Below are 18805 nucleotides of genomic sequence, written 5' to 3'. Positions count from 1 at the left end.
CGCTAAGCAATCTCTCCAGCCCACATCAAGCTTTATTAGGGTACTGGGAAATTCAGCCTCAGCCTGATGCTCTTTGCAAACAAGGGTCTTTAGCACTGAGCCATTTCCTCAGGGGGGAAATGCAAATTAAAACAATTTGGAGATTTTTTGGATGGGGGTTCTCAGGTAGTTGTAAATTGGCCTCAAACTCACAGCAATCTTTCTGCCTTTGCTTCCCCAGTGCTGGGATTGAAGGAGTGTGCTACCACACCTGCTCCTTCAGCAACCCCCCCCCCCCAGGTAAATTCTCCACTCTAGTCCAGGCCAACCTGGAATTCACTATGTAGTCTTAGGGTGGCCTCAAATTCATGGCAATCCTCCTACCACTGCCTCTCAAGTGCTGGGATTAAAAGCATGTGCTACCACACCCGGCTTCCTTTAAAAGAATTATTTTATTTATTTGAAAGATTGAGAGAGGAGAGGAAGAAGCAGATAGAGAGAATGGGCACTCCAGGGCCTACTGCCAGTGCAAACGAACTCCAGATGTATCCACCACCCTGTGAATCTGGCTTATGTAAGTACTGGGGAATCGAACCTTAGACTTCGCAGGTGAGCACCCTAACTGCTAAGCCATCTCTCCAGCTGCCCTCCTTTTTGTGGCAACAGGGTCTCAATGTAGCCAAGACTGGGCTCAGCCTCCTGCTGCTCTCAGCCTGTAGGCCCAACACACTGAAGGCGGACACCCCGGCCCTACAGGGGCTACAGAGGCCCATTAAAGAAAGATAACCTTCCTAACTTTTTAAGATCTTTTGTCTTGGGCCCCAAATGATAGTCTGCAAAGCAGGCTGGGACAACCACAGAAACACTGGGAGAAGGCAGCAGACCTGAGGTGATTTCCACCAGATGTGTGCCACGTGTGCTTGTGCAGTTTTGCAGAGCAGTGGGCAATCACCTGATCACCATCCTGCTGGGCTAAGAAGGAATTCACATGCTCAGGGAGCTCTCTAAAGACACATTTGCTCACAGCCTATCTAAGCCTGTAGTCACCTTGGAGACAGGCATCAGGTAACCCAGTATTTTTGACCTACACGTAGAATGGGAGAGTGGATCATGCCATATTTGGTCTTGAAGGCAAGAAATTAAAGTTTTCCCCAGGTAGGTCCCACTCTGGAACAATCTGACCTAAGCTCATTCTGTAGTGGTATACTGACCTGAAACTCAGTGATCCTCACACCTTTGCCTCCTGTATGCTGGGGTTAAAGGTGTGCACCACCACACCCAATTTTTATTTATTTATTTATTTGGGCGGAGGAGGGGGAAGAGGCATATAGCGAAAGCGAATGGGCATGCCAGGGCCTCTAGCCACTGCAAATTAACTACAGTGCCCCCTTGTGCATCTGGGTTATGTGGATCCTGGGGAATCAAACTGGGGCAAACACCTTAACCACTAAGCCATTTCCCCAGCATCCCCCCCCCTTTTTTTTTTTTTGTTTTTCAAGGTAGGGTCTCACTGTAGCCCAGGCTGACCTGGAATTCACTATGTAGTCTCAGGGTGGCCTTGAACTCACAACAGTCCTCCAACCTTTGCTGGGATTAAAGGCGTGCAACACCACACCAGAGGTGCCTCCCCAACCTTTTTTTAATTTTAGGATTGGTTGAGAAAGGCAGAGAGAGAATGAAAATGAGCACGCCAGAGCCTCCAGCCACGGCAAACAAACTCCAGACATACGTGCTACCTTGTGCATCTGGCTTATGTTGGTCCTGGGAAATTGAACGTGGGTCCTTGACTTTCAACCATCTCTCCAGCCCCACATCCAAGTATCTTTTTTTAAACAAGGCCCAGTGTGATGGCACACACTTTTTTTTTTTTTCTTTTTTGAGAGCGACAGACACAAGAGAGAAAGACAGATAGAGGGAGAGAGAATGGGCACACCAGGGCTTCCAGCCTCTGCAAACGAACTCCAGACGCGTGCGCCCCCTTGTGCATCTGGCTAACATGGGACCTGGGGAACCGAGCCTCGAACCGGGGTCCTTAGGCTTCACAGGCAAGCACTTAACCGCTAAGCCATCTCTCCAGCCCCCAAGTATCTTTTTTTAAAGCAGGTTCTCACTCTAGCCCAGGCTGAACTTAACTCATGGCGATCTTCCTACCTCAGCCTTCCCCAAGTGCTAAGATTAAAGGTGTGTGCCACCATGCCTGGCAGGAATTCTAGTTCTAAATAGAGGTCCCCTAGAAAGTGAGAATATCCTGAAAGAAGAATGTTTCAATGTCAACTATCAATGGTTCTCACCATTTCAAAAGCAAGATATTATTACAGTCAATGTGTACACCAGCTATAGGAATGGTTCCATTTTCTGGTGAGCCTTGAGTATGAGGAGTGCTTGCGCAAAGGAAAACGAGAAATGCTGTTGGAAGCGAGTGAGCAGAGCACTCTGGGAGGCGGTGTTAGTAGCAGCAGGCTGTGTGCAGTGAGGAAACAGGTGGGTAGGGCAGGGCCGAGAAGTTAATACCAATAATGCCTGCACTAGGATTGAGAGGGAATTGTGGTGAGTTCAAGGCCAGCCTGGAATACATAGACCAAGGCAGGAATTGTATCTACATTTTTTTTTTTCTTTTTGTTTTTCGAAGTAGGGTCTCTAGTCCAGGCTGACCTGGGATTCACTCTGTAGTATCAGGGTGGCCTTGAAGTCACAGCGACACTCCTACCTCTGCCTCCAAATGCTGGGATTAAAGGCCTGCGCAACCACACCAAGTTTCAACATTTTATTAAAGAGAGTGGATGGGTTTGAGGAGGAGAAACCAACATCGAGAAGCTGTGATCCTCCTACTCGTTTTTAGGCTGTCAGAATGCTTCCTAGAAGAACCCAATGCACACAAACCTTATTTCACTCTATAGTCAATATTAAGTTAAGATACTAATGAGAATATGCACACTTCCCACTTCTCGACCCGGTCTCCTAAGACTGGCTTGCACTCCACCCCGCAGCGGTCCCAGGGGTTGCATTCCGGCTACACGAGCCTCTGCCAGCCGGCGGGAAGGAGACGACTAGGAAGGGCGACTGGAGACGACTGACCGGGAACCCAGCACGCCCTCGCCTACGAAGGGTGGTGGCGCCCCGCGCCTGCGCAGGTCTTTAAACTGCGCCCCAACCACAGTACTGTGGGCGTCCCCGGAGGCAAGAACCCGAGGGACCTGGGAACAGACCCCGTAGGACCCGCACGGGCCGCACGCGCGCCGGAACTTGCATCACGCACGCTTCCGGCTGGGGTCCCAGGGGCGGTGCAAGTGCTGATACGCGGTCCAGTCAGAATGCAACACGAGTGGTTTCGGAGGCGCAGGCGTAGCTCCGCCCGAGGGCCGGGAACTCTGCCCCACTGCCACGTCTGACGAAGGGACGCGCGGGGTGCGCGCATCTGTTGGCCAATCAGTAGCCGCAAGGTCAGGGCAGCCGAGAGCAGCAGCCATTCCCGACCTGCGGAGGGTGTGGGGAAAACGCACCAGTCAAAAGTCGAGGAAGAGAAAGTTCTTCCCCCGCAGCCAATCACAGGCTGGGGAGAATCGCGAGCGCGAGCACCCCAGCCAATCGAGAGCTAGCACTGAGCGGCCCCCCAGAGTTTCCGACTCCGGGAAGGTGGGCTCTCGGGCCACCGGCCAATCAAAGGGCGCTGCGGGGCGCGTGCGCGCCGCTAGTGGCGCGCGCGGCGGGGGGGGGGCGGGCGCGTCCCCGGGCCAAGATTTATAAAAGCGAGGTCTGGACCGGCGCGCGCTCTCGTCGCCTCGACTGTCCCGGCGGCGCTAACCGAAGTGCCCCGCCCGCCGCCGCCGCCGTCGTCCGACATGCTGACCCGCGCTGTCCTGTGCCTCGCCCTGGCCGCCGTGGTCAGGGTGGGCGCCGACGTCCCCGAGGAGGAGGACAACGTCCTGGTTCTGAAGAAGAGCAACTTCGCCGAGGCGCTGGCGGCGCACAAGTACCTGCTGGTGGAGTTCTGTGAGTGCGCCTGCCGCGGGGCCTGGCGGGAGGGCGGCCCGGGCCCGAGCCCGAGCCGCGGGCGGCGTCTCCCAGCTCTTCCCGGCGCGGCTGGCCCTCGTGGACGCGCTGGCTCCGTGGGCTTCGGCCTGCCGGGTCCCGGGCTACAACTCGCCCGGCGCACCTGCTGTCAGCTTCGCTGCTCCCGGCCGCTCAGCCAGCATCCTCCTGCCCAGAGTGGGAAGCCCGTGTGTCCAGGGATCTTGGAGGATGACTGCGGGCCTGAGAGCGGGCAAAGAGTCTTTGTGCCCGACGCCCACATGGCAGGATCCCTCTGGTATCTGGGAAGAACGGGATGGACGTGTGTGGGCCAAAGTGAATTAGAGCTACCCAGGCGGGGTTCATTCTTACTCCTTGCCCCACCTCTAACCTGCCACAGCTTTCGCATCGGGAAGCAAGCCAGATCCTAAGCCTTTGCTTCTGTTTACAAGTATTTGGGATCTAACTCTTGAGTCGGGACTCATGTCCAAAGCAGCTGCTTATCTTCCTTGACAGACTGTCACATTCCCACAGTATAAAGTTTTAGATGTACTGGGCACATTCTTGCTTGGGACATAAACCTCTTCTCTGGATTCTTAGATAGCTATTTAAGGGACACGCCAGCTCTGGTTGCAGGTAACATGACATGAAGTCAGGATTGTCTTGCTGCACTGATGGTCACAGGGCAGAGTAGGGGTTGGGATTGGTTTGTCACTTGTGGCCTCTGTCCTGTTATTGCCCAAGAGTACCAGCTATTAACATGCTTGGTGCTTGTGTTAAGAGGGTTGGTTATCTCGGTGAACTGATAAGGTTTTTATGAAGGGAAGTACAAAGGAGAAAGAAAGAGGAGCAGTGGAATTGGATCAAGGGCCACTTACAGCATCCTGCTTTCTTTTTCAGATGCCCCTTGGTGTGGCCACTGCAAAGCTCTGGCCCCTGAATACGCCAAAGCCGCTGGGAAACTAAAGGCAGAAGGTTCTGAGATTCGACTAGCCAAGGTGGATGCCACTGAAGAGTCTGAGCTGGCTCAGCAATATGGTGTGCGTGGCTACCCCACAATCAAGTTCTTCAAGAATGGAGACACAGCCTCCCCCAGGGAGTACACAGGTGTGACCTAGCACTTCTCCTCAATGCTTGTGTGGGCATTGAGAGCTAATGAGTAGTGTATCTCAGAGGTGGGAGATGTTGTCAGAAGCCTGGAGAGGACCCAGTTCTCATTCAGGTTCTTGACTTCTGTATCCAAGGGCCCTGTGAGGAGAGGTTCAAGTGGAGAATGCCATGGTCTGTAGTGGCATTTTGGGAAGCTGCCACCTGATGCTTTTCTGCTGATTGGGCAGGCGGAGGGGGGGGGGGAACCCATACTGCTATGAACCACTGGTGTCTAGAAGCAGTGCTGTGGTGGGACCCTTTGGTGATGCTAACCATCACTTATAGTGTGCCAGCACCAAGCCAAACACTCAGGATTCTCATTGGGCCACACCATTGAGGGCCCTTTCACTGGATAGCTTTTGGAGATGGATTGCAAATCTGAATCACCTGTCACCGTGTGTTCTTCTCTGAAGCAGTTTTCATGGAAGCTGGGCCTTAATGTAGGAAGAGGCTGGTGTTTTAAAAATCCCAATTCTATCAGATCCTCATTATGGGCTGCCTAAGATTGGCTTGTTCAGTCTTAGCAAAATGGTCCCTTGAGCATCTTTGTCCCATTAAGTCTCAGACCACTTTAATCACCTCACTAGGCTTTCTGCAGTCCCCACTTTTCTTTTTTGTGTGTGCATGCAAGCATGTGGAAACCCAGAGGACAGAGAACAAACTCGGTGTCACACACTCAGCAACATTGTCCACCTCCTTTAAGGCAGACTCTCTCTCTCTTTTTTTTTTTTTTTTTTTTTTTTTTTTTTTTTTTGGTTTTTTGAGGTAGGGTCTCACTCTAGCCCAGGCTGACCTGGAATTCACTATGGAGCCTCAGGGTGGCCTTGAACTCACGGCGATTCTCCTACCTCTGCCTCCCGAATGCTGAGATTAAAGGCATGCCCCACCACGCCCAGCTTGAGGCAGACTCTTGTACCTTTGGAGCTCTCTATTAGGTAAGACTAGCTGGTCAGCAAGCCCCAGGTAATCCGTCTCCGTCTCTCAGCATTTGGATTACAGGTGCACGCCACCATGCCCTGGTATTTTATGAGTAGTGTGGATATCAAACTCAGGCCTTCATGCTTACAAGTTAGGTACTTACTCAGCCATCTTCTCAGTTCCTACAGGCCCACATTTTTACATGTGTTCACTCTTGGAACAGAAAGTTCTGATCCAAAGCCAGGCATGGTGGTACATCCCTATAATCCCCGAGGCAGCAGAATTGCAGCAAATTTGAGAGGCCAGCTTTGTTTACGTTGTTCCAAATCAGCCAGGGACATAGAGTGAGACAGTCTTCCAAAAAAAAAAAAAAGCTCCTGACAGTGTGTGTTGTGTTTCTCCCCTCCCCCCCTCAATGTAGGGTCTCACTCTAGTATTCACTCTGTAGTCTCAGGGTGGCTTTGAACTCACTGTGATCCTCCTATGTCTGCCTCCCAAGCGCTAGGATTAAAGGCATGTACCACCATGCCCGGCTCCAGTTTTTTTTTTTTTTTTTTAAGAGAAAGGCAGATAGAGAATGGGCACGCCAAGGCCTTCAGACAGTGCAAATGAAATCCAACATTTGTGCTACCTTGTGCATCTGACTTATATGGGTCCTAGGGAATTGAACCTGGTCTTTTGCTTTGCAGCCAAGTACCTTAACCACTAAGCCGTCTCTCTAGACCTCCTGATAGGTTTTTTGTTTGTTTGTTTGTTTTTGTTTTTAAGGTAGGGTCTCATTCTAGCCCAAGCTGACCTGGAATGTAGTGTCAGGGTGTCCTCAAACCTCCTACCTCTGCCTCCTGAGTGCTGGGATTAAAGGCATGAGCTACCACGCCTGGCTCCTGACAGGTTTTTTTTTTTTTTTTTTCTTTTTCTTTTTTGTGGTTCTGTTAATTCCAGTCTTATCACCTGGGTTTTGTAGGTGAGATTACTATTCCTACGTGTGTTGGTAACTATCAACTCAGTTTTTTCTTGACACTGAGCTGCAGAATCATAAATTATTTGGTAGCTCCACTCTGAATGGCCCAGGTAGTTAAGTGCTGGAAAATAGCTTAGCTGCTGTGCTGTGAGGGAGGAGCAGGCTTCTTTTCTTTCACACTATTTTCTCTTGGGAAGCACTCAAGTAAAGCCTTTCTCTAAATCTTTGTGGTCTGGGAAGAGGGTAGTGCAGGCTGTGGACAGGCACTCCTGGCCCCCCTATATGTCCTGGTCAAGTTGCGCCTGTTTTGGGGATGGTAGAAATGGCACTGAGATTGACTAGCCACATCGGCAGGGCTGTAGCTAATGTGAACACTGTGGGGGGAAGTCAACAAATTCCACTGTCCAAGGGCATTTAGAAAATGCAGAGGGTTTAGAGGAGAAACTGCTTGTGATCCTTGTTTCCCAAGATGAGCACTCTTTCACTAAACACCAGGGTGGCTTCTTGTTCTAGAATCCCATGGGGGAGAACAGCTTGTTCCAGGGGTCGGCCTTCTAATTGGAGCTCAGAAAAGAAGGGGCCAGGCGGGGTGGGTGGTACCCTGTTTCACAGGGAACCCTGGCTTTTGTTTGGGGTGTAGCTGGAAGAGAAGCTGATGATATCGTGAACTGGCTGAAGAAGCGCACAGGTCCTGCTGCCACCACCCTGTCTGACGTTGCAGCTGCAGAGTCCTTGGTGGACTCCGGCGAGGTGGCCATCATAGGTTTCTTCAAGGTAGTATTCAGGATTCTATTTTGTGTACTGTCCGTGTTGAGGGAGGGGTTCCACTTGGCCTGGACATTGGTGTCTGGGTCTGTCCTGCTGCTATTCTGTGGGGTATGTACTGGGGTATGTGGCTACTTCTGGTTTGTCTTTCTCTTCCAGAACATGGAGTCAGACTCTGCCAAGCAGTTCTTGCTGGCAGCAGAGGCCATTGATGACATACCATTTGGGATCACTTCCAACAGTGATGTGTTCTCGAAATACCAGCTTGACAAAGATGGGGTGGTTCTCTTTAAGAAGGTGAGTTGCCCTGGGTGGCTGTGCCCAGGGCAGTTCCAGATGCTGGTCTGTAGGGGGAAGTGTTGCCTGCTTTATATTGGGAAGGACCTCATGGAGCTTCACTGATGGTTATGGAGAGTTTTTGTTACATCTTTTTGGAGTCATGCTATAGCAGCCACTTCACATTGTAGCCTTCTGACTCTGGTGTGCAGGGTCTCTGGTCAGCTTCTTGGGTCTCCTGATAAAACAAGGCAGCCATATGGATCTGGGGCGTGTGTTTTTTTTGTTCTTTTTTTTTTTTTTTTTTTTTTTAGCAGGGGGAGGGTCTCACTCTAGCCCAGTCTGACCTGGAATTCCCTATGTAGTCCCATGCTGGCCTCAAACTCACAGCAGTTCTCCTAACTCACAGCAGTCCTCCTACCTCTGCCTTCTGAGTGCTGGAATCATGGCATGTATCTGCCACTTTGTGCATCTGGCTTTATGTGGGTTTTGGGGAATTGAACCTGGGCTGTCAGGCTTGGCAAGCAAGTACCTTCAACTGCTGAACCTTCTCTTCAGCATCCACCATCATTCTCTCTCTTTCTTTTTAAATATTTATTTACTTATTTGAGAGAGAGAGACAAATAGGTAGGTAGAGAGAAAGAACGGGCAGGCCAGGAACTCCAGCCTGTATAAACAAACTCCAGATGCTTGCGCCATCTTGTGCATCTGGCTTACGTGGATTGTTTGGCTTATTTATTTGAGAGAGAATTGGTGGGCTAAATAAATCATTCTTAAATGCCGTTTGGTGGCGTTGATTACATTCATAGGACTGTAGAACCTGTTCCTGAGATGTCTTCCTTAGCCAGCAGAAGCTCTGAAACATCAGCTCCTCCTGTGCCTCCTGAAAAGATGCTTATCCTGACCGGATGTCATTCCTCCCTGGAAGCCAAATGTCTCTCTTAAATTTTGTTTATTTATTAGAGAGCAAGAGTGCCAGGGCTTCTAGCCTCTGCAAACAAACTCCAGACACATGCACTACTGTGTGCATCTGGCTTACATGGGTTCTGAGGAATTGAACCTGGGTCTTCAGGCTTTGAAGGCAAGTGCCTTAACCACTAAGCCATACCTTCAACCCCCTTAAAAATAATTTAGATATTTAGTTAACTTATTTGAGGGGGCCAGAGAGAGAGAATGGGTGTGCCAGTGCCTCTAACCACTGCAAATGAACTTCAGACACATGCGTCACCCCATGCATCTGGCTTCACATGGTTACTGGGGAATTTAACCTGGGTCCTTTGGCTTTGCTGGTAAGGTCCTTAAACACTAAACCATCTCTCCAGCCCAGCCAAATGTCTCTTGCCATTTCTCCCTGTTCAAGGAATGCAGCAAGTTCTTGTTTGCAGTGTTAGGGAGCCTGTGGGCTTGGGTTTTTTTTTCCCCTAATATATATAATTTATTCAATTGAGAGAGGGAGAGAGCGAATGGGCACACCAGGGCCTCCAGCCACTGCAAACGAACTCCAGATGTTTGTGCCACCTTGTACATCTGGCTTATGTGGGCCCTGGAGAGTCGAATTGGGATCCTTTGGGTTTGCAGGCAAATGCCATCTCTCCAGCCCTTTTTTGTTTTTTTTTGAGGTAGGGTTTTAAGTAAGATTGAAGCAATTGACGTGCCGGGGCCTCCTTCTGTAATTAAACTCCAGACATGCGCATAACCTTGTGTGCTTGTGTCACCTTGTGTGTCTGGCTTCTGTGGGATCTGAAGAATTGAACATGAGTCCTTAGACTTCGCAGGCAAGTGTCTTATCACTAAGCCATCTCTCCAGCTATGCCTTTTTTTTTGACAGGTTGGGTGGAGGCCCAAGCACTCATGGTTTTGCAGCTCAGCTATAACCTGGATGGGGGTGCTTGGGGGTTAATGCCACCCAGATGAGAAAGGGGAGAAAATTTCATGAAGAATCAGGAGCATTAGGCAAGAGGTGTCCTCGGGAGGAAGAAAGTCGCAGAGTCAAGCAGAAAAGAGTTAAACTGTATTCAGGAAGGATTCAGTGTTGGTGGGAGGGTGCACATCCAGCCTGGCACCTGAGGTCATTATGGTTTTTGTCTCTGAAAGGGCTTCACCAGCTTGGGGCAAGTGATTTTGAAGGTGAGGGGCAAATTGGTTCTCTAGTGAGGGCTGACAGGTGGCCTTTCTTAGACTGGGCAGAGGGCAGGAGTGGGAATGGGTACCCCACAGCTGGCGGTGCTTGTGCTCTTGGTGACCCCTTCCTAAGAGAGTTCCAGCCAGCCACCGTGCTTCACTCACTGGAGGGCCTTGTGTTTTCTAAAGAGGTAGAGTTGCTAAATTATTGGTTGTTTTAGCACATGTGCCCAGAAACATTAAATTATGTCTGACTAGAAAAATGGGAAGTGCTGAAGGAAGTCTTGTTTCTTTTTGGTTTTCTGAGATAGGGTCTCACTTTAGGCCAGGCTGAATTAATTATACTCAGGGTGGCCTTGAACTCATGGCAATCCTCCTACCTCTGCCTGCCAGGGTCTGGGATTAAAGGCATGTGCCAGCACACAAGGCTTTTATTTTGTATTACATAGATTCTCCTTGACTTGGAACTCACTCTGTAGCCCAGGCTGGCCTGAAGTCCAGCTGTCCTCCTCTTCTACCTCAGCCTCCCCAGTGTTGCGATTAAAGGTGTGATCCACCACACCCACGGAACGTCCTGATGGAGACAAAGACAGTTGTGGTTGTTTCTCTGAGGCCTGTGGAGCCAAAGCTCCTTCAGTTCAGTCCACACAGTCTGGCCCCAATTGCCTTGTTAGCACAAGATGGGTGATTATGCTGAAGATCATGGTTAAAAATTGCTTCGCTGGCCTTGCTCTGTATTGTGAATCTTGGCCTGAGGAGGTGAGACCACATGTGTCCACCAGGGCTGGGCACAACTCCAGGGAGAAGTGCTCGTTCATAGTAGGCAGCACTTTCACACTTGCAGCTCAGAAGTAGAGTATGGCTAAAGTGGAGCCCAGCAGCGACTTGTTTCTTGGTTGCCATACTGTGGGTCAGTCGGTTACACTTTTTGGTTATTATTTGAGACAGAGAGAATGGGTGCCCCAGGGCCTCTAGCTACTGTAAATGAACTCCAGACGCTTGTGCCATCTTGTGCATCTGGCTTACATGGGCACTGGGGAATCAAACCTGGGTGCTTAGGCTTTTTAGGCAAGCGACTTAACCACTAAGCCATCTCCAGCCCTCTTTTTGGCTTGTATTCCTCTTCAGCATGTTAGACCTACTTCTACCAATGAGCTAGGTTATCCTGGCTGCCTAGGGAACTGTTCTAAGCAGTCCAGTGGGGCCAGGGACTATGGGCCCTGGACATGGCCAGCTGCTGCTTGTTTTTCTGTCTTTGCACAATGGTATGTGACCATGGCTAAGGACACAGCTCCGGAGCTAGGGCCACTGGGCATCATCTGCAAGTCCACATATTTATTCTGATGTTCACTGTTTCTTTCGAGTAAGTGTAAGGCTAGGAGCACCTCCAGTGTCCAATTTTTCATGACATCTGACGTTTCCTGGTGGGCCTAGTATCTACATCAGAGACGTGGGCAGAGTCACAGGAGTCTTTGTACAAGGCCCCCAGCCAAGTTCTTACCAAAATAGACTGTGAACGAATGTCATGGGGCATGTGACGAAGGAAATAGCAGCCCAAGCCAGGTGCTCAGCTGTACTTAGGTCTCATTATAAGGTAGTTCCGACTGTAGCTGGTTCTCTGGGGGAGTCCTGTTGGTAACCATGACTCACATCATACCTGAGGGGTGCTTGATGGAACCAGGCCTGGACTAGCAGCTCAGTTTTTCCAAATATCACTCTTAGTGGGCCTCCTGGCCACACCTTTCCATTGCAGTATCCTCACCACACTTGATGTTTGTGCAAGACAGTGTGTGCTTGGAACCCTGTACCCCTGGGGCTCAGTTGGAGAGCAGGACACATGGGGGCTCCATCCCCAGCCCAGCCACCTGTTCTTCTGTTGCTCTGGGGAAGTGTAAAGGAAAGTGATGAATAAGAAAAGTAAGTCATCAGTGCACCGCACCCTCAGGTTCAGCCACCTGGATCAGAAGTGTTTCACAAGCCAGTCATGGTGGCACACGCCTTTAATCCCAGCACTTGGGAGGCAGAGGTAGGAGGATTGCTGTGAGTTCAAGGCCACCCTACGATTACATAGTGAATTCCAGGCCCGCTTTTGGGCTAGAGTGAAACCCTACCTCAAAAAAAAAAAAAAAAGTGTTTCAGGTAAGTCAGATGTGGCATGCACTTGCCTGTAATCCCAGCATTGAAGAGGCTGAATGAGGCAGGAGGATCAAGGGTTTGCAGTCATCCTGGGCTTCAGAATGATACTCTGTCTCCATTTAAACAAAAGAAGAAAATAAGAGTTTCACTTGTACCTAGCATGAACAGGCTTTTATCCCTTGTCCTCATTGCCTAAATAGTGCAGCAGCTAGGCACATGTTATTTCTGTGGTTAGTGTTGTCATCTGGAGATGGTTTAAGGCCAGCAGTGTGTAGTAGGTTCTCTGCAATACTGTGCCATTTTATGAGCCGGACATAGTGGCGCACGCCTTTAATCCCAGCACTCGGGAGGCAGAGGTAGGAGGATCACCATGAGTTCGAGGCCACCCTGAGACTACATAGTGAATTCCAGATCAGCCTGAGCTACAGTGAGACCCTACCTTGATAAACCAAAAAAAAAAAAAGAAAAAAGAATTGAGGAAGTGTTTGGAATGTTGTTTTTACAATAGCCAGGCATGTGCCATGTGCCATGCATCTGTAGTGCAGATCCTCAGGAAGCTAAGGTGGAATTATCATTTGAACACAGGAGTTAGAGGCCAACCTGAGCAGCATAGGGAGACCCCTGCTTATGTGTCCACCAGTCTCTTCAGTGTCTAGTGTGGCAGGACATGGCTGAGTCCTCTTCATGTTCCTCTCTCTGTTCTGACCATGTCCTGCAAGTCCTTCACCTGCTGCTGCAAACTTGGGGAACAGTGTGGGGAGGAAACACTGACAAAGTATACTTAGGAAAGTAGCATTGAGAGTCTGGGAAGATGGCTCAGCACTGAAAGGCCTTTGCTTGAAAACCCTACCAGCCCTAGGTTCACTTCTCCAGCCACTCATGTAAGCTGAATACAAGAAGCAGAAGTAGCTTTGTGGAGCTGTGCTTGGTGGTACACACCTTTAATCCCAGCACTAAGGAGAGGTAGGATGATCACTGAGTTTAAAAAAAAAAAGGTAGCTTTGTGATGGCACATACCTGTAATCCCAGCCCTCAAAACGCTGAGACATTTATTTTGGGTTGGAAGCCACCCTAGGCTACAGAGAATCTGAAAATTAGTTTTGTCTGAAGGGTCCAGGATGCTGTGAGGACTACACTCTGAGCTGATGTTTCATGAACTTGGAGGTGACCACCCTCCCAGTACATGGCAGCTGGGGGCTCTTGCCTAAGAGCAGAGATACTGTGGCTTCTCAGGCTTTAGTCAGCCCCTCCATCTGCTGTGTGCTTTAGACCATGTAGTCTTTGCAGTCACGAGTGCCTGTCCTGGCCTAGGGGGAGGATGTCCATGCATACTTGTGGCTGTCTTGCCACTTGAGCCATCAGTCAGAGCCAAAGGACCCTGAATTACTAGGCTTGAGGTGTGGTCATGAAACCAATTTATGGACTTGGTGGCTGCAGAGTGATGGCTAAATCCAGTCTAGGCTGTCAAGTGTGTCCTGTCTTCCATTGTGGGGACTCCCAGATGCTATGCTTGGCAAAGCCTAGAACCTGCCCCTTGGGGTTGGCTTACAGCACACTTTCTGTCTATAGTTTGATGAAGGCCGGAACAACTTTGAGGGAGAAGTCACCAAAGAGAAGCTGCTAGACTTCATCAAGCACAACCAACTGCCTCTGGTCATCGAGTTTACTGAGCAGGTGGGGCTCTTCACAAGGGCAGGGTAGTGGGATTCAAGTTACCTTGTCTTATAGCCTAAGCATGTAATGGTCCCAGAACCACTAGGAGAGTAGGCTGTCAGAGCTGTTTATGGCTCAGGCCCAGTAACTCCCTTTGTCCCACAGACAGCCCCGAAGATTTTTGGTGGTGAAATCAAGACGCACATCCTGCTGTTCCTGCCCAAGAGTGTGTCTGACTATGACAGCAAACTGAGCAACTTCAAGAGAGCGGCTGAGGGCTTCAAGGGCAAGGTGGGCTCCCTTAGGGGACAAGATGCTAGGGGCTAGCCCTCTGCAGCTGCTCCTCAGGATTTGGGGGTTGGGAATCTGCTGGGCCAGCCACATCGGCCAATAGCCACCCACTACTCTGGTCAAGAAAGGCGAACAGTGTCGGGTGCAAGCCTACTTTTGAGGGGAAGCCTATGTGACCTGTCTCGACATGCCTTTTCTCCCCAAGATCCTGTTTATCTTCATCGACAGCGACCACACTGACAACCAGCGCATCCTGGAGTTCTTCGGCCTAAAGAAGGAAGAGTGCCCGGCCGTGCGGCTCATTACTCTGGAGGAGGAGATGACCAAGTACAAGCCCGAGTCAGATGAGCTGACTGCAGAGAAGATCACGGAGTTCTGCCAGCACTTCCTGGAGGGCAAGATCAAGGTAGGGGCTGGCACTCGGTCAGTCTGGCCACAGTAGACTTGGTAGAACAGGGCCTGCCCCTGGGCTCTAGTTTCTTTCTTTTTTTTTTTAAATTTATTTATTTTATTAGTTTTGTATTCAGCAAATACAGGCAGTTTGGTACCATTATTAGGCTCATCCGTGACCTACCGCCTCCCCATTGGTCCCTCCTTGTTGAGGTATATGGGTCGTGCATTGTGGAGTTAGCCCACAGTTATGGGTACGATAAATGTCTCTGCATATCGTGACCCACCATGTGGCTCTGACATTCTGCCCCCTCTTCCGCAAAATTTCCCTGAGCCATCTTGGGTTCATTTTTGGTCTGCTTCAGTGCTGAGGTGTTGGGGGCCTCTGAGGCTCTGGCTCTCTGATTTGGTAGGAGTTGATTTTTCTCTGGGTTGGTCTCCTTCCCCCTTGTGCTGGACCTTGCCATCTTCATCCTGTGGGCTCTAGTTTCTATTGTCTTGGTTTCCTGCAGCTTCACCCTCAAAGCCTGAAGACATTAGTGCAGGTATTCCAAGCACTGAGCCGTCTGCTGCCTTTGAGACTATGTAGAGAAACCTTTTGCACCGGGCGCCAAGAGAGCTTCAAGGCTACAAGAACACTGCATGCACAACCTTGTGGGCTCAGCCTTCTCTTGCTAGATTCCTGGCAACATCACCTCTGGCGGCCTCCAATAGCGTGTGCCTCAGCGGCACGATTGGTGGGGGTAGTGTTGTTGCTAACAGTGGTCTATGGTCTCTGCCCTCCAGCCCCACCTGATGAGCCAGGAGCTGCCTGAAGACTGGGACAAGCAACCTGTCAAAGTGCTGGTTGGGAAGAACTTTGAGGAGGTCGCCTTTGATGAGAAAAAGAATGTCTTTGTTGAATTCTGTAAGTAAAGGTCTCTGGCTTTCCAGCTTGCTGTGCCTGCAGACAGCTGTGGTCCAGGATGGGTCCTTAGCACTGCTCTCTTCCAGATGCCCCTTGGTGTGGTCACTGCAAGCAGCTGGCCCCCATTTGGGATAAATTGGGAGAAACATACAAGGATCATGAGAATATCATCATCGCCAAGATGGACTCAACAGCCAATGAGGTGGAAGCCGTCAAAGTGCATAGCTTCCCTACGCTGAAGTTCTTCCCTGCCAGTGCAGACAGAACGGTGTGTCTTCCTGCACGGAGGGGAGACTGCTGCCTCCGGGGTACAGTTGAGGCCGAGACTGGTTCTGTACCTCTCCACCTTGTTTCCCACAGGTCATCGATTACAATGGCGAGCGGACACTAGATGGTTTTAAGAAGTTCTTGGAGAGTGGTGGCCAGGATGGGGCAGGGGATGATGATGTGAGTGAGTTTTGGTCCTTGGTCCGTGTGGGAGGTTCTGGCCCAGGCTTTTACTTGGAGACCATGGAACTGCATCCTGGGTCCTGGGACCCTAGCACCTTGCCTGGGAGGTCTGAAGGAAGCAATCCCTGTTAGTCTTTGTTAATTTTTTGGTTTTTCGAGGTAGGGTCTCACCCTAGCCTAGGCTGATCTGAAATTTACTATGTAGTCTCAGGGTCCCCTGAACTCACGGCAGTCCTCCTACCTCTTGCCTTCTGAGTGCTGGGATTAAAGGCATGTGTTATCACACTCACCTTCTGTGTGAAATAGCACTTAATGAGTTTAGAAAATGCCCCTGAAAGACAGATTTGGCTTGGGAAATTTCAGGCTCCTACCACAGGGTCCTCCATAATCCCTGCTGACTTGGATTTGAATGTCTAGTCTGCCACCTAAGGTCTTTGTTTGCTTTGCTGATATGACCGTTTTCTAGTCCCTGTGAGGAGCCCCAGCTGGAGTGGGCAGGGGCTGGCCCGCAGGAGTTGAGTCCTATGTGGGCTAGCTTGTGACCAAATGACTCTGATGGCAGTCACTTTGAAGGAAGCAGAGACAGAAGCAGAGACAGATCAGGAGAATTTGGCAGGGGCGAGACTTGGTGGCATTCAAAGCAGGGGTTGTAGGAAATGGTAGCAGCCTAAGCGGGGGTGAAATGGGGAGCAGAATCAGACCTGCTGAGGAAGCTGCTATGAGGTGGAGGGAAGTCAGCTAGCAGCTCCTGCTGCCAGTGGCCACACAGCCTGAGGCAGGAAAAGGGTCTTTTGTACCTAGTGGATATTGCATTTGAACTCCTACTGGAGTTTACGACCTTCTGTCCATTGGAAGGCTCCTAGGGTTCCTGACCAAGGCAGCCTCGCTGGTTACTGGTGTGCTGGCTGGTCTGAGTGAGGCCACCACACACTGCTTGCTGAGATGTAGTTTTGGTCCTTTAACTGGCCCTTCTTCTGTCTCTAGGACCTTGACCTTGAAGAAGCTGTAGAGCCAGACATGGAGGAAGACGATGATCAGAAAGCTGTGAAGGATGAACTGTAACTGAGAAGCCGGACCTGGGCACCCAACCTGACACCTTGGTGGGCTGCACTGTCAGCTGCCCCAGCCTCCGGATCCTGACCCTCACCCAAGGAGGGATCGTCATCAGAACCCAGGGAATCTTTCTGAAGCCACACTCATTCTAACATATGTACACATTAACCCATCTCTTGCTTTTCAGTTTTTGGAAAGGGATTTTTTTCCAGGCCAGCCCATCTTGGAGGGCTACTTTTTTTTAATGGTGATGTACTTTTTTGTACATGGGTTTTGTCCTCAGTGCTCGCTAAAATGTTGGGATTTCACACTGGTGATGTCTCTTTCCTGTTAGAGAGGGTTATACTATCACTTGAGAAAATTCCATCTGTGGGACTTGAGACATTTTTCGACATCAGGGTATTTGTTCCACCGCTGCTGGGCCTCCTTGAGACCTCTGCCCTGTGTGGGGAGGGTGGATCTGGACTGGACATGGTCACTCTCCACCTTGTGCCAGTATTGCCATGGTAGCATGGCTTTTGCAATTTTTGGTTAACCAGAGACTTCCGGATCCTGTCAGGGTGGGTTTCCATGTGTGAAAGGGGGACAATGGTGGCTGACTACAGGCCCAGGTAAGGCCTCGACGGCTCCCCTTACCCACTTGGAGCCAGGACTCCCAGCCTGTCTACCACGGACAGTGTAGCTCGGACAGCTGGGTTCTTTTCCAGCATGGCTTATGGCCTTGTGTAGCAGAACCAGAACCCTCAATTCCCAGGCTGGGAGACAGCCACGGACTGTGGGGCAGAACTGAAACTTGCCCATTCTTCAGGCATTTCTACCATACCGGAATTGAATACATTGGCCAAATAAAGTTGAAATTTTACTACCTGTCATCACCTCTCCTTTACGGTCACTGAGCCAGTGGAGCTGGGCTGAAATTAAGACACCAAAGGCTTTGGTGTTCTTGGCTAGAGAGCTTCTCTATTGAACCGTCTGAAAGCAGAGAGAGGTGTTCAGAGGAGCCTGCCACACAGGCTGTTTACTCTGGCAGCTGCTGGTTCCCTCCTTTGGTCGTGATGGACCATACCACCATGGATGTGACTAACTGCATAGGTGGGGCACCTGCTGGGTCATTAGTACAGCTGTCTGATTAGAGTTCCAGTAACAATTTACCAAGAAAAAAATGACATTAGCCTGTCAGGGTCTTGCTCTAGCCCAGGCTGACCTGACCTGGAATTCACTGTGTATTCTGGATAGCCTCAAACTCAAACTCTCTTGCCACTGGAAACAACTCCAGATATATGTGCCACTTTGTGCATCTGTCTTTACATAGGTACTGGGGAATTGAACCCAGGCTGTCAGGCTTTGTCTCTCTCTCTCTCATTCATATATGTGTGTGTGTGTGTGTGTGTATATATATGTATATATATGTATATGTATATATATGTATGTATATGTATATATATGTGTTTGTTTTTTTTCAAGGTAGAGTCTCACTGTGGCCTCTGGTGGAAGTGCAGGCAAGAGGGAGGGTGAGGGTGGCAGTGGAGCCACAGGCCACCTGAGGTCAGCCTCACCAGGGTTCTAAGGAGCCCTGCCAATGTTCCATACATGTGTGCTTCCTGGAGCAGAAAATCCACCAGGATTCCTGGGTCCTCTCCTGCTCATGTCCATGACTTCAGAGAGCTGCTCATGTATGACTGCTTGTGCTGACCAAAGGGCTCAGCAAGTGCAGTTGTCCAGGGAATGGGTAGTGGTTATCCCATCCT

The 18805-nt window shown here is 50.2% G+C and overlaps 1 protein-coding gene across 1 annotated transcript; it reads left to right on the top strand.

The window, feature by feature from the left end:
- Positions 1-3801: 3801 nt before the first annotated feature.
- On the top strand, positions 3802-17919 carry P4hb (prolyl 4-hydroxylase subunit beta). Its single transcript, XM_004655063.2, has 11 exons — positions 3802-3969; positions 4888-5094; positions 7656-7789; positions 7940-8077; positions 13883-13987; positions 14132-14257; positions 14463-14663; positions 15434-15554; positions 15641-15822; positions 15915-16001; positions 16989-17919. The coding sequence occupies exons 1-11, from the start codon at positions 3819-3821 to the stop codon at positions 17064-17066; spliced, it is 1530 nt and encodes a 509-aa protein (XP_004655120.1). The 5' UTR covers positions 3802-3818; the 3' UTR covers positions 17067-17919.
- Positions 17920-18805: the final 886 nt, after the last annotated feature.

This window comes from Jaculus jaculus, chromosome 9 (assembly GCF_020740685.1).
Source record: "Jaculus jaculus isolate mJacJac1 chromosome 9, mJacJac1.mat.Y.cur, whole genome shotgun sequence".
NCBI classification, from domain to species: Eukaryota; Metazoa; Chordata; class Mammalia; order Rodentia; family Dipodidae; genus Jaculus; species Jaculus jaculus.
Note: the sequence above shows the minus strand (reverse complement) of the source record. Positions and strands in the feature narration are given on the sequence as shown.